The sequence below is a fragment of the Manis javanica genome, chromosome 9 (assembly GCF_040802235.1).
Source record: "Manis javanica isolate MJ-LG chromosome 9, MJ_LKY, whole genome shotgun sequence".
NCBI lineage: Eukaryota > Metazoa > Chordata > Mammalia > Pholidota > Manidae > Manis > Manis javanica.
Window position 1 is genome coordinate 116944191 of NC_133164.1, and position 27872 is coordinate 116972062.

At 40.5% G+C, this 27872-nt stretch overlaps 2 protein-coding genes across 3 annotated transcripts in view; one reads left to right on the top strand and one right to left on the bottom strand.

Annotated features, from left to right (window-relative positions):
• LOC140843479 (uncharacterized) overlaps positions 1-27872 on the top strand; it is a 620032-nt gene that overhangs the window by 571747 nt on the left and 20413 nt on the right. The gene's annotated exons all lie outside the window — the stretch shown is intronic.
• On the bottom strand, positions 15329-27016 carry DSEL (dermatan sulfate epimerase like). Of its 2 annotated transcripts, XM_073213200.1 has the most exons (3): positions 26591-27016; positions 21323-25830; positions 15329-16091 (listed from the first exon to the last, which is right to left on the bottom strand). In XM_073213200.1, the coding sequence occupies exon 2, from the start codon at positions 24968-24970 to the stop codon at positions 21332-21334; it is 3639 nt and encodes a 1212-aa protein (XP_073069301.1). In that variant the 5' UTR covers positions 24971-25830; positions 26591-27016; the 3' UTR covers positions 15329-16091; positions 21323-21331. The 2 variants fall into 2 exon arrangements, with proteins under 2 accessions (XP_073069301.1, XP_036876717.2); XM_037020822.2 differs by lacking the exon at positions 15329-16091 and having other exon boundaries at positions 21250-25830; positions 26591-27015.

The following is a 27872-nucleotide window of genomic DNA, read 5'->3' on the forward strand; positions in this document are numbered from 1 at the left end:
TCCTAAACATTAGAAACAAATCAAGAGAAAAAATGGTTTTGACCATCTGGTATACTGTGCAGAAACTCAGACAAAATTTTACAGAAATCGAACTGAAGTTTACAAAACTCAGTGGTATAATTTCAGAAAAGAGAAAGCCTATTTGTGGTAGTCCCTTAAAAAAAACAATCTATAGATTTAATTGGATGTATATGTGCATTGTGATTAGCAGGATAAGGCTCCTAAAAATTCTAACACAGACACTTGGTTTGCAAAATAGGTTTCCATGAGTAGTATATTCCATGGCTCTCCTGGCTCAAAGGGCATTTTTTCAAACTATATTTTTATTTCTGCCTTTGTCAGATGTAAAGGACATTTCTCTCCAATGTAAACAGCGCTCCATCTGTCCAAGTCCTAAACCCCATGGCCTGGGGCCCTAGGTGTGCCCCACACGTTCAGTGGTACATCATCCACTCAGGGTGGCCGTGGGTCTGCAGGTGCACGAGGCAGAGCTGGGCAGCGTGTTTCTGGCACAGATGAGTCTCTCAGTAAACATGATACTCAACAGGTGACAGGCTGACTCTGGATATTGGCTGCTCTCCAGGAGGAGAGTGAGAATGACGGCTCTGAGCCCGCTCAGCCTCTGCCCCCTCCCTCTGTTTGATGGAAGTTCAGCTTCCCTCACCCTGGGGCTCAGTCCTCCATTCTTCTCCCTTGATTTTACCCCTCTTCTCTGTTTCTTTTGTTTTCTGCTTTCTGTCAGAAACAAAAACAGAAACAACAGTAAACACATGCCACGTCAGTGTCCACAGTGCCAGTGGCTGTCCGAAAAGTGCAGGGCAGCAGGAAGAGCGCGCAACCAGATGGTACATCCGTGGCTTCGCAATTTTAACTGAAAAGTTTTGCACAGAAATTATTTCACAACTATGCGGAGGTTAATAATAATCTAATAATCTCACTGCTAAAACATCTCAGTCTATATATGGAAGAGTATATGACATTTCTTTCCTTTTTAAGTGGGATGTACAGAAATTTGGAGTTTTCAGTAGATCGCCTAGCATTCATCCATGCCCAGACCTCCCAGATGAGGAAGACAACAGGGCCACACTCCCTTTTTTATACCCATATCAATGGCTTCATCTGGATTTGTTGGCTCAAACATCCTCAACTAATCTCTGCTTCAGAGAGAATCCAGTAAGCCCGGAGTTCCTAAGACAGCAGCTCCGTGTTCTCATTCCTCGTCCCTCACTTTCTTCCTGCCAGGGCTGCCTCTGCAGCTGACTGCTTGAGGGATGTCAGCCGGCCATAGGGACACTGTGACGTGTGACCCCTGCATGCCCCCCGACTTCATCCTCAGGCAGAGCAAACAGTCACTCCATCCAGAGGCCAGGCGGGTCCTCCTTAGGTCCCCAGTGAACAACGGAAGCCTGGATGAGACTTTAACACGACTGTCCTGAGGCGTGTTGGGGAGAAAAGGAGAAGCTGGGCTCAGGAGTCTCTGAGCTGAGCCTGCCCCTCGAGGTGGACTGACTCTCAGTGACACTACCCTTCCTTTCTTCTTAGGGAACATTCAGGCGTCTCCAAAGCCCCTTTGTGGTGCAACACAATGAGGGAGTCTTCTTTGACCCACAGGGACTCAGGATTAGCCTTGTTCTAAGATGATTAAAAATGTCCCTTAGCATAATGCCCTCAAGTTCAAATGTGTTATCAAAAATGGCAGGATTTCCTTCATTTTTATGGCTAAATAATGTTCCATTGTGTACATACCATGTTATTTTATCCCTCCCTTGATGGACACTTACATTGTTTTTATGTGTTGGTAGCTGTAAATAATGCTGTGATAAACATGGGGGTGAAGATGTCTCTTAGAGACAGTGATTTTGGAAATGGAAATGCTGGATGTTTTGATAGTTCTACTTCTAAGTGTTTAAGAAACCTCCCTACACTTTTCCATAGTGCCTGCACCAATTTCCATTCCCCCAAACAGTGCACAGGGGTCCCTTTTCTCCACATCTTTGTCAGCACATTTTATGTCTTGTCTTTTTGATAATAGCCATTCTAACAGGTGTGGGGTGTGTGGTTTTGATTTGCATTTCCCTGATGATTAGTGATATTGACCACATATTTATGTATCTGTTGGCCATTTGTATGTCTTCTTTAAAAAAATATCTATTCAGGTCCTTTGTCCATTTTTTATATCAGATTATTTGGGGGGGGTTTGTTGTTTTGTTGCTACTGAGTTGTATGAATTCCTTACATATTTTGGATAGTAACTTCTTATTAGATATATGATTTGCAAATATTTTCTTCCATTCTATAGTTGACTTTTCATTTTGTTGATTACTTCATTTGCTGTGCAGAAGCTTTTTAGGTTTATATACCATCCCACTTACTTATTTTTTATTTTGTTGCTTGTACTTTCACTGTCATCTGAAAGTATCTTTGCCAAGACCAGTATCGAGGAGCTTCTTCCCCTGTTTTATGTTTCTCTTCTAGGAGTTTTGTAGTTCCAGGTATTGCACTTAAGTCTTTAATCCATTTCAAATTAATTTGGAGGAGTGGTATAAAATAAGGATTCAGCTTCATTCTTTTGATTGAAAATATCTAGTTTTCTCAGTGCTATTAATTGAAGAGAATATCTTTTCCCCATTGAGTAGTCTTCACTCCCTCATCAAATATTAGTTGACCTTGTATGCATGGATTTATTTCTGGGCTCTCAATTCTATCTCATTTATCTATGTGTCTTTTTATATGCAGGTAATGACATTTTTTTTCATTACTATGCCTTTGTAATATAGTATGAAATCAGAAAGTGTGATCCCTCCAGCTTTGTTCCTCTTTCTCATAATGTCTTCAGCTATTTAGGGTCTTTTGTGATTCTCTATGAATTTTAGGACTTTTTTTCTATTTTTGTGAAATACACCATTGGAATTTTGATAGAGATTATACTTAATCTATAAATGCTTTTGGGTAGTATGGACATTTTAAAACTATTAATTCTTCAAAACATGAAAATCATAAACCATTTACTTAAGTCTTCTTCAACTTATTTCATAAGTATATTTTTAGAAATATATTTCTTTCTTCCAGGTTACCAATTTTTTTGGTAGTCTCTCTTATGAACCCTCATACTACCTGTGATATCAGAGTTTCTCCTCTAACATTTCTGCTTTATTTATTTGAGTCCTCTCTGTTCTTTTATTGAAGTATAGTTGATATACAGTATAATACTGGTTTCAAGTATACAACACAGTGGTTCAACAGTTACCCATATTATTAACTGTGCAGTTACTACCTGTTACCATAGATATCACAGAACTGTTGTCTATATTCTGCTGTCAGCAGGAATATGGTCCACCCAGATGTGACTACTGGTTGCTCTTAGGCTCCAGCAATCTTCTCTGTCTCTACCTGATCCCCAGTTATTGAGTCCTGCAGATTCTTCCAGTAATCCCTATAAGGCAAGACCCAAGTGGGTCTCCTAGGAAGCATCTCACAGTTATGGGAGGCTGGATATCTTACCTACTTTGTGCTCTCTTTTCCCACTGAGTAACCCACAGGCCCAGGATCCCTCTTGGTACAACAGTGTATCAGTGTTGGGGAAGGCCCCTGGGGTCAGAGTGTAGCCTTTGCCCTCCTAATAGTGTCCTTCTCTGTCTCTGGAGTCCAGAGGGGCGCTGCAGCCTCACCCTCCGGTTCTGGGACGTCCCTAATAGCACCTTATCTATAAATCATTGCTAGTTATTCTTGTGAGAGGGACTGAAACTGGAAAAGACCTATGTTGCCATCTGCCTTGAGGACTGCCCTGTGGTTGAAGCTCTGGATGCAAATCCGGATGATGGTCTTCCTGTCCTAAGAAGCTTGTGCCTTTCAGCCTGACGCTGCCCAGCTTGAGGAACTGAAATTCCTGAAGCTGAGGCTGGTGGTGGCTCTGTTGGCTGAGCCAGAGAAGAGCCCGTGGTTCTGGCATTGCAGCTGCCATGAAAGGCCACTGTGTTCTCTCATTAACTTCTAGTACAAAACCAGTTTCACCCAATTAAGAAAAAACATAAATACTTTTGCTGCTAGTTGCAAAATTCAATCTGGTTTTAACAGTCTCACCTTAACATCTGCAAAGTAAGTTGCCTACTATAATATGCCCTATAAAATAATATTTCAGTGACTTTCAGAGGTTTCATAATCACCAAAAACAAGTAATCTAGGTTCATGTTTGTTGAAAAATTTGGGCAAAATATTGCCCAGTCAGTAATCTGTGCTCAGGAGGGGATATGTACATCATGAAGCCTCTAAATTATTCAGTTTGGGGATTAAACTTTTTCATTTCTATGAAAGACAAAAAGGAATTAGGAAATAAAAGTGGTAAAGGTAATGATGAGACCTGGGCTTCCTCCCCTCCTTTTGCATGAATTTTGTCTCAGTTCTTCCCAGTAGGTGAAAGAGTCCTTTCAAAGAGACGTGTTTAACTGGGGTCTGTTTGAGTAGGTATGAGACTCCATGCCCAGTATTCCCTGAATACTGCGAACCATTCATTAACATATCAAAGACCTTCCAAAGTGTTTGGAAGATTTTTGTTTTCTTTTATCTGCTGGTTTTCTCTGGAAGAGGCCGGTAAGGAGTGTATCCTGGGATATGAGTTTCACTTCAAGGTACCGAAGTATCACAGGTGTGCAGTCAGATGGAAAATCTATGAATAATATCCAAGGGCCACCGCGAGCAATAATACCCTATAGTTTCAAGAAACTTGAGAAAAGAAACATTTTAAATCTAGTTAATTGTTAGTGAGACTAAAAACATATTTTGCCAGACCAACAATTCTTTCATCCAAGTTCAACTATAAATTGTAGCTTTGTAACCTTCCAGTTCACAACATTTTGCAGTTATAAGCTCTCATGTTAAGAGGTATTTAGTCTTAACGCAGATCTTTTGTCTAAAATAAAATAATGTAAGATAAAATACATTCAAAACTGTTTAAGACATTCATGTATTTTGTTTAATAGTAAGTATTGGGGTAACTTTCAGGATATTTTCACATACCAGTTTTGTCATGAACAATTTATTAATTAGAAAAATCATTTGTGTTGCCTAGTTATTATTTTCAGCATAGCCAGACTACGTGATCATAAAGATCCCTTCAAACTCTAAAATTCTTCCTATTTGAAGACTGTTCTCTATTTACTGCTGAATAGTGAATTGAAAACTCCTAACCAGATAAAGCAGCCTTAAGGTGTACTAACTAATGAATGCACACCAAAGACTATAGATGAAAAAGTGAGCACACATGTTCTCACCGCCCACATTAAGAAAGTAAATATTACTTTATCTTTGGAAAACGTTATGGGGGCTTGAGGCAAGTTAGCTTTATATGTCTAAAGCTTAGCCAGGAACCTGCATACTTAACTCTCTTGAAGAAAAGAAGACATGTCTTGGCCACCCCTGGTTAGAAGATCAGAGGGAGGAAAGCAGAGCAGAGGAAACCAGAGCAGAGCAGGGCCAGTCCCGTGTGCGAGGAGCCCTGGCCCAAGTTCTGGCAGATGCGGAGACTGGCAGCAGGCTCCAGGCCCTCCGCGGAGGCTTAGAGGACGTATTCAGCTGCTCTTGACCATAGGGAGGCAGAGTTTGCGGTCTCAGTTTAGCCAAGTCAACTTTTTAAAACAAAAGGTTAGATGATTTTAACTTCAGATGATTTAACTTCATTTAATCCTAGAAAAATCAGAGGGGAAATGCATTTGAAAAATTAATGGACAAAATTTTTCTCGATTTGGTGAAAGGAATAAACTTACAGATTCAAGAAGTTCATTGATCTCAAGCAGAATAAATGCAAAGTAAACAACCCACAGGCACATAATCAAACTGTTGGGAAACTTACAGAGAAAATCTGAGTAGAGATTTAAAGACTATTTTAAAAGTACAAGGGAAAAATGATGGAGATGTTTGTTGACTTTTTACCAAAAACAATGGCAGGTGAAGGGGAAAAAAATTATTGAGAATGTTTCCTATGCTGATCTGGGGGATGGTTACATGAGTGTACACACGTCAAAATTTATCAAGTTGTAAACTATGATTTGTGCATTTTATTTTGTGTGCTTCAGTAAAATCAAACAAACAATGGAAGCTAGAAGACAGTGTAATAGCAAAAGTCTTGAATATTTCAACCTAGATTTTTATGTTTAGTGAAAATATCTTTCAAAAATAGAGTAAAATGAATATATTTTCCAATGAGAGTGAATGAGAGAGAATGCTGTTAGCAGATCTGTACTAAGAAATTTTTAGGAAGACCTTTAGACTGAAAGGAAATTAGTAATGATAAACATATTTACGAGCTAATGTGACATATAATTGACAATTATAAATTATTTAACCTAAGACTATTAGCATATTCATGTTTTCCAAGTGCACAGAATATACTTATCAAGATATACAATATTTTAGACATAAAACAAACCCCATTAAGTGTAAAAAGATTGAAATTACACAATGCACCTTCTCTAACTACAGTGAAATAAAATCATAAAATAAATGAAGGATAGAAAGCACACATCTAAATATTTCAAAGCTGTACACTTCTAAATGTCCTATGGTCAAATAATAAATAATCAGGAAAGAATAAAAATAAAATCTAAGAGCTCAATAGCATGTAGTCCTAGCCATGGGTCAGCTGGAGTGCACCTCTCTTAAAAGCAGCTGAGAGAGAGTACCCAGATGTAAAAAGCTGTATATGAAGAGAATTAACCCACAGCCCATTCATTGCCATCGGTATCCATCCTAAGTGGGAGGCTAGGACGGTAGGAGAATCGTGTCCTAAGAAAAGAAGATGATACAGTAAATCAGGAGGGACAGTGGTTGGCAACTGTATTCTTGATACACTACTTCCTTTTAAATCCACAGTTCCCTTTAAACAACTGCAGCAAGCCCAGCTCATTTTCACAGTTTAGGGCAGAAAACTTTTCTTATTTTGACCATTGGATGGGCTAGAAATTGAGCTGGGTATTTCTAAGGCCATTTTATTTTTCTAGCTATTTATTGAAACTATCAGGATCAACTTCCTTGTCAATCTTTCATGTAAGCCATTAACTGTCATTTATAAGTGGTCTTTGAAGGTATAGAGTAGAAAAAGGAAGGGGAGAAAAAGAAGGAAGAAAAAAAGAAATTGAGTATGTTCCTACTTCTATAATTTGTAAAAAGAAAACACAAAATAAGTCTGTCAAGGCTCTAAATTACTTCCTCTGAATTATATGTTTTAAATTAATGAAGGAGCTTTATTTGGAACTTCATTTGAACTGGAAGTGCACAGTGAAAGGCTGTTCACATTTTTTAAGCTTTTACTATTATTCATGAAAGTTCTGCAAAGAACAGTATTTCAAAGCACCTATTTTTAAGATAGAGAATTTGTATTTTGGCAAAAAATATATATTTCAAGTTGTTTTCATAATTTTGAGATTAAACAGTTGTTCATTTGCTCAATAACCATTTTAACTCAGTTTCTAAATTTTGTATTTAATCCTCAGAATACTTCATGATACATTTTTCTTTGAGTTTTCAATTAGTTTCTTCCATTATTTTAAAATAATTATTCTAACAATGGATGGTACAGATAAGCATAAGGAGAAATGAAAGTACTCACCTGAAATTTCAATACCCAGAGATAACCACAGTTAATATTTGATCCATAATAATCCAGAAGCTTGTGTGTGAGCATAACATGAATGTGTAGATAATTCATTTATCTATGAATGTAAACATTAGATTGAATAATTTGAATTACTGATAATTGGTCACTGCTGACCTATTAAAACAACCATTTTACATAGTTCAACCTAATGGGAAGATATAAAATAAATTAACCAATATAAAAATAAGATTGTTTTTTAATCGTTTTACAATCAATTAATTTAACAAGATTGTCACAAGATTTTTTCTAATAAGCTGTTACACATCTTGATTTTTCTGCTCTTTGAAGAAGTTTTCATGTCTTCATACAATGCTATAATGAACAGCCTTATATATACATCTTTCCATGTTTTTTCTTTTTTTCTTTCCTGTGGGATAAGGTTCTTGAAATGGAAATTCTGAGCCAAAGGACAGCTGTTGTGGTAGAAGAGAGAAGTTTTAAAATATCTTCAGGCATCCACCTTACTTTTAATTAATATATACTTATATTATCATATCAATAATCAATAATTTATTTTGCTATATCCACCAAAATTAGTTTTCTTTTTGTTGGTTTTTAAACTAAGATACAATGCCAATTTCTTCTTAATTGAATTTGTATAACTAATAAGGAGATTAATGATGTTCATGTATCTTGGGCAACTATAATGTTTTTACTTTCCAAACTGATTTTTATCCAGGCAGGAGTTGCTTTTTATTCCTTTACCATGTAAACCAAGAAATAAACAAACGAAACTGTTTTAACACAACCTTAGCATTAACACAAGTTGGTGCCTATTGGCTTGAAAGGTGGAAACTTCCGTGGGTTGGGGAAAGTCAGTCCCTCCCCTGCGGCTGCGGGTACAAAGCTAATCACCTCGATGGCTGCCGATTTCCTGATGGAAGGAGCTCTGAACATCTGTGAGAGTGAGGTAACGGGTAACCAATCCTTCTTCAAAACTTGAGAGTAGAGAGCCCTTCCAAGTTGGTTCACCAGACCCCGGAAACAATTACGTGTGCAGGAAAGGACAAGAAAATATCTGAAAGAAAATTACCTTGAGAGGAGATTTTAGGCTGGTAATTCAGGCTCAACACAAGTGCCTAACGTTTTCTGTGGGGGTTGGAGGGTGGAGGATGGGTGATACCTGCATTGTTTATACCCAGTATAGGCAGCTTTTCTAGATCCAGGAACAATGGTCCGGCAGGTTGCATTTTTGACAATAAAGTAATGCAAGCAAAAAAAAGAAAGAAAGAAAGAAACGAGGGGAAAAAACCTGTGAACTAAAACGAACCGGCCTTTGTGCATGGTCGCCAATGTGAACTGGCCAGGAATAGCATAAGCGTGTGATTTGAGCCTGATAGACAAGCGTCATTTGTTGAGCTGGGCAGGACCAGTCATCTAGAGCGATACTTTATACCAGTGGGAAGCAGTGAAAGGTTTGGCCACAAGGGATTTTAGCTCTTTCTTCATTTTATGTTGGAAGTGCTCCTGAAACCTTTTTATTGTATTCCGAGAAATTTTAGACTGTTTTTTTTTTTATTGCATTTCTTTTTTTCTCCATGTATTTAGTAGTAGGGGGACAGGTCTAACGGAGAAATAATTTGAAGTTGAAGATAGGATGTATAAGAAGAAAAGGCGGTAACACTGTACTTTGCATTGTGAAGCAGATTATTTGCTTTGTGCACATTTTGTTGAGTTTAGTTTCTTTCTCTCTTTTAAAGTTGTAATATTCATCTGCTAACAGATAAATAAACTTGTTTCTATAGTAAAGACATTAAATCTTTACTTGTTTACAATGAAATATTTTCTCATTGGGCGCTCTTTTTTAATGCTGTTTTTCTTAATAGTTTGTTGAAATAGAGATTTAAAAGTATGCATGCAAATCTCTCGATCTTATGTGGTTTCTGGATTTCATAAAATGCTTAGTTAATCCTTCCTTCTTTATCCTCAGTATTATATGAACAATTATTTCCTCATTATAATGTGAAATGTCTGTGTTTACATTTACATCATTAATACATTCGAAACATGCTGGGTACTTGGGAAAAAATTAGATTGGTTCCTATTATGCAATATGTCTCACCCTGTAATTACTGAAGGTAATAAAAATAACCTCTTTGGAAAGCTGTTGTGAAGGATGAACTTGAAATATATCTAAGGAAATTAGTAATTAGGTCAGTAGTTAGAATTAATATTACTGAGTCTATATTCACCTTATTAATGGGAAATCAGATTACAATTTGATCCCAGTTCAGATCACTTTATTCAAGTATCTTTATAAACCTGAAGATGAAAGAGCCCAGTAAAATGTTAGTAGTAGTTGTTTCTCAGAGAGGGATTTTTGGGTGTTCTTCAAATTTTTCTGTGTTTTCAAAACTTTCTTCAAAGAATACATTTCTCTTTTTAAAATCAGACCACCCCACTCCTTCAAAATACCTTACTGAGAATAAAACTATCATTCTTAAGAAGTGCTGAAAATGAGGGAAGGGGTAAGATACAGGCAAGCATTTTTGCAGATTATTGAAAGGCAGGGACAGACAGAATCGTGCTGGCTGTTAAGGTGAGTCCAGAGTGCATTTATGTACGTACACAGAAGGGGACATGAATGTGGAGACTAATTTTCAAGCCAGAGATGTTTGAAAGATCAAAGAGTGAGATTAGAGCAGAACAGGAATCTGAAATACCGTGCATCCTTGTTATTTGCAGATTCTGTATTTGCAAATTTGCTTACTTACTAAAATTTATTTGTTACCCCAAAATCAATAATCACGGTGCATGGACATTTGCAGATATGCATAGAGTGCAAAAAATTTGAGTCACCTGATGTGCCTGTGCAGCTGAGGTGCAATAAGGCAGGACTGCCTTGTGTCAGCTCTCCTGCTATAAACCAGTATGCTTTTCAGGGTCAATTTGGTGCCACACTTTCCACATTTTGGGGGGCTTTTAAATGTCCCTGTTTAAAATTCTGAATCATGATGATGAACGGCTACCTTGTGTTCCTAGGCAGGAGAAGGCTGAGAAGTACCTTAGGGAAAAAATAAGTTTACATAAGCTTTGTTCAATCGTGAGTTATAGAGGATGGCCCTGAGTTCAGTGCTGGTAAGGAATCATCAATATATATTAAATAAAGTGTCTTTAAACAGAAATATATACCTAAGCAAAGTTATGCATTGATTGGTTGATAAAAATGTAATGATCAGATGCACAAAAGAACCTAAGCCCATGTTTTCACTACAAACAGTGGGACAGTATTTACTAACTCGGTGTCTGTAGTGAGTTTATAGACCATAACTACCATGAAAAACAAGAAACGACTGTAACTGGCTGGAATATTATCCACTTACGCAGTAGATCTCAAGCCTGGCTGCACAAAGGAGTCCCCGGAGGGACAGCATTTTTAAAGATGCAGACGCTTTGGGCCACCCTGGGCCAGGGAGAAAGGAATCTGTGGAGGCTAAAAATTCTGTGCTGCTATGTTTTTAAATGTCCTCAGAGAATTCCAGGGCTTTTTTTCTTTTCTACCAAAATTGTAGTTCAAAATAGTGGAAATTATTGGGTTTCTTTTGGAAAGGACCTTTAATATCATCAGGGGGCATGTGTCCATTTCCCCTGTTCTATTTTCTGTAGCCTCGGCCTTGCACCTCTCAAGCTCACACTTCTTTACCATCACCTGCCTTGAGACCTTATAACCAATTTCATTGCGCTCTTAACACCCATTTACTGTGGCCCAATCCACCCCAACAAGCTCACGTCTATGGGATTCTCTTCGTCCACACTCTGAAACCAAACGGCACTGTTCCAAGCTTTTCCTGACTCTTCTCCAACACCAGCACCTGAACCCCTTGTTCTGTGCCCTGGGGAACACGGCCAGTATAATCCCCTCTATCCTCAACTTCTCCGAACATTCCTTTTCCTCTTGTCCCTATAGTAACAGGGCTCATCCTTGAGAAGTCCTCATGGCAAGTGACTGAGGGTGGTCTCAATAAAAAACAGAAAAGAACTGAGGCTCTTGGTCCAACAACCCACAGGAAGCTGAGTCTTGCCACCGGCTGCCTGAGTCCGGAGGCTGACAGCTCCCCTCCGGAGTCCCAGACGAGACCCCAGGCCTGGCCGGTCACTGGCTGCTGCTGTGTGAAAGCCCCTGAGCAGAGGACACAGTTAAGCCATACCTGATTTCCGGACCCACAGAAAGCACGAGATAACAAATGTGTGTTGTTTTAAGCCACTACATTTGTGGTTATACTGTTTTGCATGAACAGATTTAAAAAATGAAAATGCTTAAAATACAATAGAGAATATTTTCAGCATCAAGACCTTGGAAAGACTACTTAATATGATGCAAAAAAAATAGTATAAATAAAGAAAAACACTGACATATTTGCTTACATTCAAATTAAGAATACCTGTGTATCAAAATATATCACAAAAGTCTTGTACACAGCTCATGAAAATATAAGCCAAAAAAGTTATTCACAACACATGTAGCCCAAAAAGATTAGTTTTATTAATATGTGGTAAACTTCAATCATTAAGAAATAAAATTAAATAGAAAAATGGATAAAAGATATGAACATATATTTCATTTCATAAAATAAGAAAAACAAATGGAAAAATAAGGACTGTGTGTGTGCGTGCGTATGCTTGTGCCACTGGGTATATGCTGTATGTCAATAATCAGAGGACCGCAGTTGAAAACAAAAATGTGACACCCTTTTACCCTGCCAAGCAGGAAAATATTTAAAGAGTCTGAAATGTCAAGTACAGGAGAAAACATAGAGCAACAGAAAGTTCTTGATAATGGCTGTTGTGTCAGTTTGTGCAGGCGATCTGGAAAAATAATGATTTGGCATCACCTAGATGTGCTTTCAGTCCTAGATATACACTAGGAAGAAGGCTGGAGGGGGGTTGGGTGGGAAGTACAAACAAAACCCAATGACAAAATTCTTGTATATGTGCATTACAAAACATATTTAAGAATTTTTATATACAATGTTTCAATTTGCAAAAACTAGAAATATTCCCCAAATCCATCAACAAGGTAAAAAGGTCAAAAAAATATGGTAGTCCAGATAATGGCCTATTCATATAATAAAACATTACTACGTTGAAAATAAGTAATTCCCCATCTACAGACATCGACATGGAGGAGACAATCTCGAGCAAAGAGAAGCAAGTTGCACAAGAATATAATCAGGATGCTACTGTTTACATACAGTTTAAAAACATGCAAAAATATCCGGTATGTTGCTAGTGATAGAGACGTACGTGGTGGAGATAAGAAGCAAAGCAAGCAAAGGAATGGTGAACATAAAATCCAGGAGAGACATGACCTCTGAGATCATTTCTGGGAGCAGAAGATGTGATCATGGAAGGTCAGACGGAGGGCTTAATTGCTCGTATGTATTGTGCATTTCTTAGAGTAAATAGTGGGTATCTTTATATTCATTTTATCAGCATCGTTTATATCATATGTGATTTGTACCATACTATAGAGTGTGTGAGTACATGATTTGTGACGCTAAATTCCAACTCTAGCCAAAAAGAAATTTACCAGTGTCATAGAGGAATGCTTTTGACTTCCTAAGAGCCAGCACATCTTTTCAGTGTCAACATATTTGTGTAACCTATTTTGCATATCCATAATACCTACAGTTTGATAAGCAGGGGGGCAGTACAGATGACTTACACAGGGATCAACACAGTAACATTGTCACATCTGCATACGGTGCAGCATAGCAGGGGTGTGGCCAACAGTACCCAAGGAAAACCAATCACAGAGAAGGAATTCCTCTTTGAATGGCATGAACCCTACTATCAGGTGTGTGGCACTTGAACCTGATGCAGAGGTGGCGTGCATGCTCTCTTGTAATCCTCACTGAAAGGATGAGTTTCTGGCTGGACACTTTGGAATTTGTTCCTGAGTCCCAATCTACAGCCATGGAAGAGAAAAAACATCCCAACATACAAATCACCAACCAGAGGATAAAGTCCTGTACAATTGTACCCCAGACCAAAGAATATGTGTGACTGACAGAAAAAAATAGTCTATAAAGATTAGATCATTTTGTATGGATGTAGCCCTTTGTTAATATATGGTGTTAAGTGGAATAATCATTATATACGTAACTTGGCAACTTCTGATTGGTTTCCACTTACTCTATCATAGCCTGTGGAGTAAATGTAATGGTCACTCATAATCTTAGACATCCCCAGCTTTTATGCAATTTCATTATAAATGAGTGAAAAAAATTAAATAGGAAAATATTTTTAAATGTTTAAATTGCAATAAAAAGCTCATGTAATATATAAATGTGTTGTAAGTAGTTTATACAGTGGTACAGTGTAGATCACAATTGTGCATCTGCTGAATAAAGGTATGAACATAAAGTTATGCTTAATGTTATACAAGTTGCACTTGTAACAGATCATGGCATAAAATTTCAAGAAATAGCATCATACATAAATTCAAAAAGGCCTATAGCTCAATAAAACTCAGAAGTAAAATAGGATATGCTCTGGAAAAGCTCGAACTATGTCTCTAGAAATGGTGAAGATATTGAGATTGAAGTGCAAGTATGAATACATTTCTCGAATAGTGAATATGAAAAAAAGCAGTATTTCTAAGTAATATATTAATTGCATAACTGTGATTTCACATTTGTGCAAGTCAAATGATATATTAGGTATTAAAATAGATGTCTGTTTGACCTATATCTTAGCTATATATGCTAAAATTATCTGAATACAGTTTTAATATCTTCTTATGGGGAAAATGGCACATTACATTATATGTAAGTTTGCCTTTGGGCACCTACAACAGGACCAAGGTAAACATCTATCTGTTTCTCTCTCCATATATATACAATCTGCTTAAGTAAGACTAGGAATTGGAGGTGATTACAGGGAGGAAACAATTACTTTTCCATGAATTTTATTCAGTCTATATCAACTCTGGGGGAGTTTTACAGATGGAGAAGTGGAGATTTAAAATTAAGACCTTCCCAAGACCTCAGCTGGTCAATATTTACTGACCCGAGGGATTTGTATTCAGCTTTATCTAATTCCAAAGCTCAGATAATATATAAATGTGTTGCAAAGTAATATTTTAATAGAAATTTCCCCTCTTCAAATTAAGCAGGGAAACAGGGAAAAGGTACAAACAAGGCTCGTGAAAATCTGTTGATCATACAGAGAAAACCCTACGCCTCTGTGGCCATGGGCTGGCTGATCGTTACTTAGGCATATAAACATGCACCTTTTTCCTCATGTGTTCAACAATGTGATATTTTTTGATAGTTTGTTGGATAAAAGATAAAGTGATAACTGAATGTGTATATTTCAGTTTATTTTGGGTGAATTTAGAGAGAACAACCACAAGTTTGTCGATGCACATAAGCCAACTGTACACATGCAGTGCTCCAGTCAGCGCTGAATTAGGGCGGCCAGATTAGTGTCTGAGGGGTGAAAAACCACGTTTAGTTTGTATGGGATTAGCTTTTACTAAGTGCATTCTTCATACACATTTATCTCTCTGTGGGTATCTTATGAAAGTGACTTCATCACTTCTTGGTTGTTTTATGGGTTTTTATACATTATATATATATATATATGTATATATATATATATAAATCTTTCAAAGTTTTGTGAAATATTACATTAAGGCATCAAATTAAAATGTCTCAATAGAGTTAAAATAGCCATATTTTAAAATTCCATGTATTTTAAACAAATTAATTGTCTTGTAGCAAAATTAATCTTTTGGAACAAAGTGAAAGAATAAATGGATATGTTAATTCAAACAATAAACAACAAAATTGGCAGTAATCTTTCACTGTAGTACAGGGTGTAGAGCATCATTTGCATCATTCAAGGAGTAAGGGAAGAAACATCTTAGGCATTGTTCATGGCGGGAATTAGAGTTTGTGTTGCTCATTTACTAAATGAGAAATGCAATCGGGATGGAAGCTGAAGGGAATGGGGGCACCGCGGGTGTCACATGTGTGCAGATATTTGCTTCCTTGAACCATGAAGAACGATTTATATATCCCAAGTTTGGAAGACGTGTGAGAGTCCACCATCTTTCTAGGATATTTGAAAACTTGAGACACTTAGGTGAAATTCAACATGTATTAATACAATTCAAAGAAAAAATTACATTTCATCTCAATGGAGTGATAGTTTAAAGAAACAGAAAGAGAAATTGCAATATGCTATGAAAAAGGTTTGCTCAGATTATTACATATCTTTATTTTTTTCTGAAGTTTTAACCACAATAATAATCAAAGAGATTCTTAAATAGTTTATACGATAACTACCACAATTGTTATAGGCGTGATTCTCCTTGTGGACTTCGCTTTCTATGTTCTGATTTAGCTTCAGAGTTCCTTCCTTCCGTCTTTCACTTTTTTTCTTTTCTTCCATCCCTCCTTCTTTCCCTTTCTCCCTTCCTTCCTTCTGGCATTATCTACATGGCAAGGAAAAGAACATATATTTTTTTCCAAAAATGAATTCTATTTGCATATATCTGATTGTTGGTCATAGATTTAACAAGACTGTTCACTTCCATTTGGTGTGGACTCCCTTGTGCGAGGGACAGTGGAAAATGCAGACCTTATTGTCCTCACTAGACTGTCGGCTCCATAGGTTCTGCTCACTGCTGCATTCCCAGTATTCACAACTGTGCCTGGAAACAGGGACCTGGAAGCACTCAGAGAGGGGAGGAAGGAAGGTAGGGGGAAAGATGTTCCTGGGCCACTGGAGTCAGGATGGGTTACAATGAGCCCTCACTCTTACTGTCATTACCAGCGACGGGCTGCATGCACACGGGGCAGACCACGCTCACACATTCTCTCTTCACAGTATCCCCTGATATTCAACCACAGCCCAGATTTATGTTATGTACTGGGGTAGCTGAGTGGGAACGGGAGAGCAAGTGGGGGTGGTCGTGTTCTACGTGCACTTCTCTTTTGGAAACGCTGCTCACTGAAGGGATGTTCTACAAAGCCAAAACCTAACTAAGAAAAACTAGGTGGTAATCTCTATCCAAATTTACCAGCCATAACCCCCTAGATAAATTGATCAATAAACTACTTACTCCCTTTCCTCAAACCACCATTTCAGAAATCAAACAAGCCATGCCTACCACAGAACAAGTAACACTTTTCAGTACTTTCCTTGGGTACGAATCACTACCTGGCAAGCTCCTCTCTTCTTGATGAACACCTGCTCATTTTGGGGTCTCTGGAAAGACTGCCAGTTCCTCACAGGGCAGGGTGATAGTCAACCTGTTTTTGTGGTCTTCCCTCATGCTAATCAATACCGTGACAGTAGATGCCCAAAAAGTGTGGTGAATAAGTGCAAATTTCACAAAAACTATTTCCTTAGAGATATGGGTTTCAAATTTATCTGTCAATACAATATAGAATATTGAAAACCTTGTGGCTCAATCTGTAGCTCATTAGAAACTAATTCACAATAGATCCTTCTCTCTCTTTTTTAATAATGTCTTCCCTGTGCCAATACTGTGCACCATGGACTTGGAATATCTCAAGTAACCTGCAAGAACCTTTCCAGCTTTCAGCATCACTGGTGGAATGAAGATCTTGCTGGGGCACGAGGGGTAGATGTAGGGCCCAGGGGCACAGTGCAGGGACATTCTTGCTGGGGTCCCATACGTTGGGATGATGTATGTAGACAGAGAAATAGTCTGAGTCCAAGGCAGAGCCGGGACTTGGGATCAAGTTAGGGGAGCAGAGGCTTGCCCATTACGAGGGTGCAGGTTCGGTGGCCGCCCTGGTGGGACTGGTGTCAAAACTCAAGCAGTCCTGCACTTCTAATCTCGGCCTTCTCAGCTCCACACAAAACCCTCAGTTACCCAAAGACCTAAAAAGAGAGTTATTACAAAATCATCCCAACCATAGCCAAGTTGCTTTTAGCTTTTTATTTATTAATGGAGGAGTCTTATTTCATGTGTAGTTCCAATAAACTAGTTTATGAGCTCCAGTCTATTTTTTCCTTGTTGCGTAACTGGACAGGTGTGAAATTTAAAACAAAAACAAAAAAAAAAACACTTGATTTGGAAGTCTTTGCTGAACTTCACTATCTTTGGGAACAGAATCAATTAAACATGTATATGTTACTTGTATATGTAAATACATGTATATGTAAAAACATGTATATGTAAATACAACATAAGCTTTTGTAAATTATAGCTCAAGCATCTACAAGTTAGAGAATGTTAGAATCTATCGTTGAAGTTCCTATTATCCTTCACATGCAAATTCAGTCATTTAGTTCTTAAAATATTACTTGGATTTTTCTGCCAACATCAAGGGAAATAATGACACTACTCAAGGGCTGGGAAAATTGCTTTAGCAGCTATTTTTCCATATATTAGACATACTTTAGTCAACATTTAAATAAGCTGAAAGTGGCCACATATTGAATTCCTTCGTATCTTATGTTGGGTATCCTTACCTCTGAAAGTAGTACTACATATTGCCTGCTATTTACATTTTTTACATAATTTAATGTGAATATTTTTGTAATTATGACCAGTGCTAATCAAGCCAATCAAGCGTAGCTATTCTAAAACCATTGTTAATGTCTATTCACTTACAGGTAATTGAATATGATGCACTTTGTATATTAAGAATGGCTAGGGTCTTTGGCGATGCACCCAACGCTCTGCTGATAACACCAATCAAATGGAGGAGAGAATAGCAAACCATACACAGACAGGAGTGGATAGCTTTCCACAAAAGGGAAACTGTTGAGCCCTGCTGGTGCGGGGACAGGAGATTCTCTCAGTACATTTGCCGAGAGGGGGATGGGGCAGGTCCTCTGTTATGCTTGGGAATCTGACACCTCATTCTTGCCAGGCATTTACTAATTCTTCTGTTTAGAAAAAGCCACTCAAATGTCTAAATTTGGGGTCTAGCTCTGTGTGTATTCTTGTGTCATCTGCTTACACCTTGTGCCTCTTTAGGTCTCCCTAACTTAAACATATTCATACATTTATCTTTTTTCTCCTGAACAGATTCTCCCGTTATCTATCCCCTCCAGAATTTTCATTACAGTAAATTGAACTCTGGATATGGCCTATCTCACCTTACGAGTAATTTGCATTATTTCAAACTTTTGAAAACCAGAGTAAACTATTACTGTTACATTTATTTGTTACTTTTGTTAGCAAAATTAATAGAATCTTTAAAAATTTTAAGATTTAAATGCTATTATTTTCATAACAGCTTGTATCCCAGTTAGGCCTAAGTTTGGGGAAGTCAATGTAAAAAGGAATTGATTTTACAGAGAGGGCATTTTATAAGTGTTTCTTTTAGGAGCATCACATAGTGATAACTTTCCTTTATTTTCAAGATAAGAAAAAAGTAAGTGTAGAGGCTTTTTAAATTCTTTCTAGGATAACCCCCTCAGAGTGCGGGATCTAGGTATTTGGGAGAGTCAGCCAGTCACCTTAGTATGGGATTGTAAGGTCGGAGGTCCCAAGCGTGAACATACACACAGCTAGCCAGTGGCTGCGTGTTACCTTCCTTACTGAGAAGTAAGGGGGACTCCGCTGAGAAGTCTCCCCAGCCAGCTATGCCTTGGGGTGGGGATGGCTGAGGAGACAGGGAAATGCACCTCAAAACAGTGTGCGGATGAAAGTTAACTGGGACGTTATTTTGGTAAGTGCATCCCTTTCTTTAGTTATCAATAACATGTTCCCCTGTTGATTCACAGAACGAATCCCTTTTTCATTGTCCCCACCTCTCTTCCCACCTGGCTCTTCCCAGCCTGCGGGTGTGTTTCTGTACAATGTCACAAGAAAGGCTGTAATATAGCCTCTGCTTTCTTCTTTGTTACCTACACACATTTGTAATTCCTACCTTGATCAGACCTAATATTACTGCTAACTAAAGGCTTATTATTTGATCTGATTCAAGATCACACATCCTGGGAATTGAAAGCAAACACTGAGACTGACCAATCATTGAAATAGTGTTGCCATCCATGTAGCAATTTTACCTGCTTGCTGATAGCCCTGAGATAGGAGGAATAATCTTCCTTGAGAATAATAGCGTAGATTCAGGCCTTCAGGCGCCCTCTCAACCTATATTAATACAATATGGTTTTCATTCCTTTTGACATTGTAGAGAGAAAGCACTGAGAGTGATGAGAAGGCAGCAGGTACAGGGGGAAGGAGGGGCAGTCCGCACTCACACTGTAACGGAAGAAAAATGACAGCCAAGTTAGGTTTGGCTGGAATGGAGCACACCCACAGCTTCATCACTCGGGAGGCACATTTTGACATAGTCACAAACTATTGAGTAAGAACCACCCTTATCTAGGTCAGAATGACAGACTCCCAGGTGTTAGGAGCTTGGGGGAACAACTACAGTCCGAAACAGCAGGAAGACTGCATTCTGTACAGAATTTTCATCAAGTCTCAACACTGCCTAATAGTTTTTATCCAGGACACTGTAATTACTCCGCTGGCTTACAGTGGCAAAGCACTTTGATTGCAAAACCTACCAGCAGAGAATGAACCACATTTTATGACGACTGCTTTTATAATAAGATGCAGATGGTAAAGGAACCAGATGCCTCTGACATCATCTCCCATTTGCCTTCGACTTTTGCAGACACTGGCAGTCTGTAAACTCATTCAAAGGGATGTGAGATAAGTCAGGCAGTTTTCCAAATCTGTTTCGTCTAAAAAAACACAGGCAGCGGTGGCACTGTTTTCTTTGAGTCACGCGGTGATAATTCCACACACACAAAATTGATTCTAAGTCTGTGTCAGGCTTTAATGCAAAATTAATCATCAGGGGGAAAAAAAGCCCCACAAATATCAGGAGTTTAGCAATTAGTAACTACTGATTATTTTGCATGACAGTGACAGGAAGGACAGAGTGGGGGTGGGGTAATGGAGAACAGCTGTAGCTTCAAGGAGGCAAAGAGCAAGGAGAATTTTAAACAGACAAGCAGGTAGAAAACTCTCTTTCAGCCCTTGGCACCCAGACTGTTCAAAGGCTGATTCCTTATTGTAGAAAGTAAGAAATTTTGAGGAGGCTTTTTGGATCACTGTTTCTGACCTCAAAAAAAAAAAATTCATTCAGTATTTCCATCGGTATTTTCCAGAAGGAATCTGATAGTTCTGATAGGGGCTTCCACCATTTCCCCAGTGGTATCGCTGAACATTATACACAGGAAAAGGATTTTGTGTGTGTGTGTGTGCAAGATAAATGTGCTAGAAGACCTTTAAAAGAAGATAAGGAACTTCTGCAGTCCTTCTTGAAAGCAAGAGATGCCTGGGTTAAGCAACAGTCTCAAGGCCTTGAGCAGTGTTTGAGGTTCCAGTATAGATCAGCGCAGCTACAGATGACGGGGAGTTAGACAAAAATCCTTTCAAACCTTCCTATCTCCCCTGACCACCATTATTTAACTGCATCTACACCTCTGCAGTGGGTAGATGGGAAATTCAGCAGGGAACAAAAAAATTTTTTCAGAAACAAAGGCAAGGTAATTAGTGACATAAAAATAAATCCTGCTAGGCCAAATACGGTGCCTATTTTTAAAACAATCTCTCTGTGCAAGTAACAAACTGAACACATACACGCACACAAGAATAAACAAACTCTTGTAATTCATATCTATAAACTGGGTTGGAAAGTATTAGTGCAAATTTCTGCTGACCTGCAGCATTTAGTCCATAAACTTTGGATATCCTAGACGATCCATCAGTGTCCAGCAGATGTTTTCAATCAGTTTAATGTCATCTCTAGGCAAGTTCTGTTTCCAAACATTAGTATTAGTTGGTGATATTTCCCCTTCGTAGGGAAGATAGAAAAGGTTTGTGGAGGTGGCAAACAATATTTGGTTTAAACTAGCAGGAGACAAAGGAATTCCAAGAAAGGCAAAAATCCCTTCAGTGGTTTTCTGAGGAAAATGTACAATATCTTCAAACTTGATCAGCTGGTAACTGGTAGGCAGCAAATCTGTATTGACTCTCAGGGCTGCTGCTGTGTTTGCCCGCCACAAATGAGACAACAGGGAGACCGGATTTGACTTGGATTTTGATAATTCTTTCCTCAATGATTCATACTCAGAAGCATAACCCGGATTTAAGTGACATTTGCCTTTACTGCCCTCAATTTTAAGCAGTTTAGCTAAGTGCTCTGGTACATTCTTCAAAGAGTAAAGACTTGGCTTACTACTGTACAGCATTGAATAAATCCATGCCCGAGGGTCCCTTACTATGTACAATGCCCTCATCGAAGTTCCTAAAACTTCTTGGAAAAAATGAAGCTTTAAGGTCCAACTCCCACTGCTTAAACTGAGCACAGGACGTGCGCTGGGATAGGAGGCCAGGTGTCTTCTCAAAGCCCTAATATATTCAGCATCTCTATCAAAAGTGCCTTTCATTCTACTTCTCTGTTCTGGCAAAGATTCTCTCCTTTTTAGTTTTCTTTTTTTGTCCTTATTCATGGTAAAATATTGGGCCAGTTTACCCCTACTGGGTTCATGCAAATGGATGTTTTGCAAATGTAGCTTCGTGTCTTGGACCAAGGATTGCAGCCAGCCTCGGAGTAAACGGAAATGCGCACTGTGGATGTCTGACGCCTTCCACTCACAAGCATCTACAAAAGGGTCGATTTCAAATTCAGTTTCAGGGATCTCAATGTAAGCTGTAGGAACCCTGATGTAGAGAAAATCACTACTGTTGAAAAAAAGTTGTTTGAGAATTTCAGCTCCTGAACCAGGAAGTGAGGTAATGACAACCTCGGGAAGATCAACCCGGTGCCCTTCAGAAGACAGAGACTCGGTGCTTGCCTCAGCCTCTGTCCCGGCCCATTTTGCGCAGATGGGCTGAGTGCAGGTGCTCCACACATCCAGCAGCTCGATAAACCACAGAGCGATAACAAGAATCAGGATGCACCGCATTAGCTTCCTAAAGGAAAGGTAAAACCGCCACTGGAAAGCTAAAATCACCAAGCTAATGCACAAAATCAACCCAATTGCTACATTGAATTTAAATCCAAAAGGGAAAATACCTCTGTCATGTCTTACAGGCTTTAGTATTGCTTGAGTGCCCAAACCAAATCGAGTTATTTGGCTCTGATCAGCCACATTGGCAAAGCCACCAAATCCTAGGTAGTCAAATCTTGTCTTCAGATTGTGGTAGTCCGTTACAATGGAAACAACATGTTCAGTACTATTGACATTGACAGAAATTTGAAGCCCAGAATTGGAATTATCAATAAATCTGCAGCTGGAAACATTGACATATGGCCCATAAAAAACATAGGCAATCCGTGTGATTGTGGATTCCATCTGAAATGTAACATTAACAAACTGAGTCCACCGCTTCTTAAATTCGGCAGCTTGTTCCGCTTCCTGGATACTAGCAATAGGGCTACTGCCACGATGATCAAACCAAAACATTTTGTAGTGTGCATCCCATACGTCCATCATGGCACCATTATACTTGTTCATAAACCTATATGGGATATACTTAAAATCAATATCCAGATTGTGAAAGAAGGCACTGACAGATGTTATGGGGGAATCATCTTGCTTTTCCACATGATCAACAACAAGCAATGTTTGAGAATTTAAGAGAAGCAAAGCACGATACACACTCTTTAGCTTCATTGATGAAGAATAAGCAGACACTGCTTCCCCACTCACAAATATCATTTCCCCATGTTGAGAGGCAGTAATGATCTCCCCTGCTGCATCGCCAACCTCCTCACCAGTCCACTTGAGCCACTGCGCACATTCTCCCAGCTGACCTTCCCAGGGCTTATTACACTGGCTGGTGGGTGATGGAGCAAACACCAGCACGTTGTTCAGGTGGCTCAGCTTGGGTCCGTAGAGGGCTTCGGAAACAAATACTTGCCCATTGGGAGCAAAAGTAAATGAATTCTGATCTGGATGTTCGTGTCCTGGGTTAAAGCTTCTCCATCCATCAATCCAAGAGTACGGCTGAAAGTGAACAATGTCATACACAGCTCGCCCTCCGAGCTTCCCAGACTTAAAAGACACGAAGGTATTGGTCTGTGTATTTGGCAATCCAGCCCCGTAAGTGACAACACCCCAGTTAGGGAATATGTGCATTTTTGCAGTACCATGTTCAGCAGGAGGCTGTGGGATTTGCTGAGGGTCGTACCAGATATATTCAGTGTGAAGAGTACTCCACCTCTGGGCAGTGGATGGGACCATCGGTCCATCTTTAGGTCGGTGCCTTCTAATTTGCTGAGCTAACCAATTTCCAGCTCCATTTTTTAAGATGAACTTATCCAAAAACACTAACTGGCTCTCTGGACCATAAAACCAATTGTAATTGGAATCTGCTATACCCACTGTTCTTTGGAAGCCAGGTAAAAGGGTGGCATAGTAGAACCAAAAGTGCGTTTTTAACCAGTTATTATCCAAGTTGTTGATATTAAAATGGCGCTGGGCCAGAAAAACATACTGAGTGACTGATTTAGCTGTGTAGCTCCCATACGCCACACCTTCATCCAAAGACCCATCAACAATATGATTCAAGAGAAACATCGTCTTTTCCATCACATCTACTACAACCTGCTTCCACACATTTACTTTAGATCCTTTATTCGCCCCAGTCACCAAGGCTCCAGTGAGCAATGCTACCATATTAGTGGCTTGGTGGTTATGGAGAAGCTGTTTGCCCCATGAGCGGACCTTGGAATACTCATACATTTCTTCAGTAATAACCCATATTTTTTCCAGGTATTTTTGTCTTCGATGATCATCTAATAAATTATATAAAAAGTCAAAGGCAGTGGCAAAACCTGTTAAGGAATGGCCAACTGGAACCTCATCTCCTGGCGCATTCTCAACTAGCCAGTCTTTGTAGCCAACCATCCTGTCCATATATTCCAAGACAAATTCAAAGGCAACTTTGTCTTCTGGACATAACAGACAGTACAGTGCTAAAGGAGGCAAATTGTTACCATAAATCTCATTCCACTTGGCAGCAAAATCAGCATGCTTGGGTGGAGGTAGGTAGTATGTTGGGTTAGACAGCATAATTATCACTGCACCTCTGATAGCTCTAAAGAGATGCGAATGGCTTGTGCGAGACTTCTGTCTCATTGCTTGGATTTCCCCAGCATCAAAATATAAACTTGGATGGAGCACACTTTTCTTCAGCTTTGGGTTGGGTCTGAACTCCTGGACTCTCTCTGTCTTAAACTGATCTATATCATCTGTGAAAACTGCCCAATCAGAGTAATTGCTCACAGATTCCTCAAAAGTAGAGCAAGCAAACATCACTAATCCTAAAAACAAGAAATGTCCTGTAAACATAAACGCCATGATCCATTGGGGAGTTCCTTTCCTTAGGCATATATGTCAAATGTGTTTCCCATCTGCTTAGTAGAAAACATACATTTAAGGCCTTGATAAAACAGACTGTAAATTAGAAATGCAGTGAAATCCATCTGACATTCAGCTTATTCAAAGCAAATACAGTTGCCAAAAAAAAGAGAAAACTTACACTGCGTGTCTGTCCCTGACAGTTTTGCTTCCAATAAAACTTCAAGGAATGTTAAAACCTCGAATTTTTCCATATTACCCAGCAAACAGTGGTACAGCCAAACATACTGTGAATTCACGATTTACTTCCTTTACATAAATCTAACACGAAAAGTCAAAATACACATTGTTAAAAAAAAAAAAAGCACTCCAAAATTCAAATCAAGAAGTTCCTCCCAGCATAGGAAACCATCTCCAGTGACGAAATCGCCATGTACGTACGGTGCATCTGCATGTGTTTGCCCAGAGGCTGGTGAAGTGCTGAAATTCCTGGAGTGCATTCAGTTGTTAGTCCTTCCAACTTCTTACACTTCTTGCTTCATGAATTTTTTCTTCTTCCATTTTTGGGAGAAAAACATCCTCAAGTGTTCAAAGTCCTACTCGGTTTCACAAACCTCGAAATTCCTGCCCTCATTTCAAATCTGTCTTTTTCAGGCTTACTCATTACCTATTAGTGACCCAGAGAAAGTATTTTCATGTCTTCTTTTACCAGCTTCATCTGTACAGCTACAAAAATCTAATCTCTTCAGCCACCTAGGTCCTCCTCTTCCAACCAGGAAGTCACCACCACCTGCGAAGGGCAGATCCCCTTTCACCAGCCTTGGTGTCTCTTCTCTGTTCCTTTTTCATGACATTCCTTTCTGGGGTAAAAACAAAACAAAGAAATCCTGAGGCTACAGGTATGCTGGGAATGGACATAAACGGATGACTTCAATGTTCTGCAATCTATAGAAATTCTGGAATCACAAAATCTGCTACGAAGTATAAATTCGTTCAAGTGACTCTTCTTTTATTATGCTTCTGCCTGCACATATTAGGATAAAGCGAATTGTGGCAAATGGCAAACAGAGAGAACTTTCCCAACAGTATTTAACTGTGGCTTGCTTTACTCATTTAAAACGTTTTTTAATTCAAATGCAGGTAACACAAAGATGAGTTCCGCTAGCATTACTGTTGTTTCGGTCCCAAAGTCTCAGGGACAAAAAAGCAAAAGCTGAAAGGACCTTTTTTGATTCCAGCTGAATGTTTAGCTTTCCTGGGGTCGGGAGTGCTCGGAAGGGGAACCCCCAGACCGGTGACTCTGGAAGGAGAAATCCTGACCACGGGGAGCAGGGGCCGCGGCCCCGCCGTCTCACCTGTGGCCTTCGCGTCCATCCCACGAGCAGCCAGCAGAGGGAGCTCGGACCCAGACGCCCGCCCGCCCGTCTGCCTCGGGTCTGAGAGCCTCACCAAGTTTCAGTCTTGGACAAGTCTCCGCGGTAGGAAACAGCGCTAGGAGTTTCCAGCTCCGCCCCGCCTGTTGCATTTTTGCATCCGCTCCCTACGATCGTGCCGTCCCCGGCCCTCGACCTCTGCTGCGGTCTGGGGCCCCGGGACCCCCAGGTGGCCAAGTCCGCTTACCTTGGGCACATCCGAACTGGTCTCGCGGCGGCGCCCAGTCCCCGGAGGCGGCGGCGGAGAGTTCGGGGGACTGCCGTGCACAGCGAGCCCCCGCGCCGGGCCCCCGCGCCTCCACAGGCTGCGGCCCCCCTAGCCGGCCCGCGCGCGGACACGCCCGCCCGCTGGGAGCGCCGGCGGCCCCCGGTCGCAGGAGGCAGATCCGCGCACGGCGGGCACCCTCGGGGCCGCCGTGCCCAGGGCAGCGCCCGAGCCCCCAGGACGCGAGGCAGCCGCGGACGCCGCTCCTCCGTGCCAGCTCCGGCCGCGCGGCCGGGGTAGGGCGAGAGACGCCAACGCGGGCCGGGGGCGGGGCCGCGGAGGGCGAGGGGCTGCTGGGCGGGGCCTCCGGGAGGATTTACTGGGAAGAGAGACGGCCGTGCGGGCTGCCGGTCGGGGGCGGGGCAGGGGCGGAGCCTCGGGAGGCTTCACTGGGGAGACGGCGGGGCCGGCTGCCGGCCGGGGGCGGGGAGAGGGCGGGGGGGGGGTGGGGCCGAGCGTCCCGGGGACCCTAACGCGGAGGGGCTCGGTGCGTGCTGCTCAAGGCTGCAGTGGACCAGCGGCGCCGGAGGAGGGGGAGTTTGGAAAGGTGAGCGTCCGAAGACCTCGAGGGCTAGCCGAGTCCTGCCGATATTTACCTTTGGTTCCGGGGGCGGATGGCTGTAACAGGGCTGGGGCGGGGGAAAGATGAGGCGGCTCTGAGCAGGATTACAACGGTGGGGAAAGCGGGGGCGGACGGGGTGACGCTGCGGGATGTAGGGGATCTCCCGGAGGAGGAGCAGGGCTGGGGAGGGAAGGCACGAGAGGCAGCCTGGCTGAGGGTGCTGTCCTTTAGTAAAGCAAAATCAATGCCCGAGATTAATGTGAGGGTGACTTAAGAAGCACACAAGCTAAAGATCGGGGGAAAACAAGGAAAGCTAATCAGCTTTATTGACTGAAATAATTTCTCCAGCAGTGTCAATACGGGATGGTGTGTGACAAACAGGTGGTAGGAACCTTTCTTATTAAAGAACCAGAAACTGGAATTCAGCGCAGACCCACGGGCAGGAGAAGACAGTGTGCCATCAGCTTGGAAATCCTGGAGCCGCTGTGAAATCTGCTGTGCCCGGCATATTGAGCTTCTCACGGATAGTTGAGATTGCACGCCCGCCTGAGCCACGGTCTGACCTCAGCCACTACAAATAACTTAGTGACCACAGGGAAGCAGTGAAATACGAAGTGCTGGAAACGAACAAGGCCATTTTGG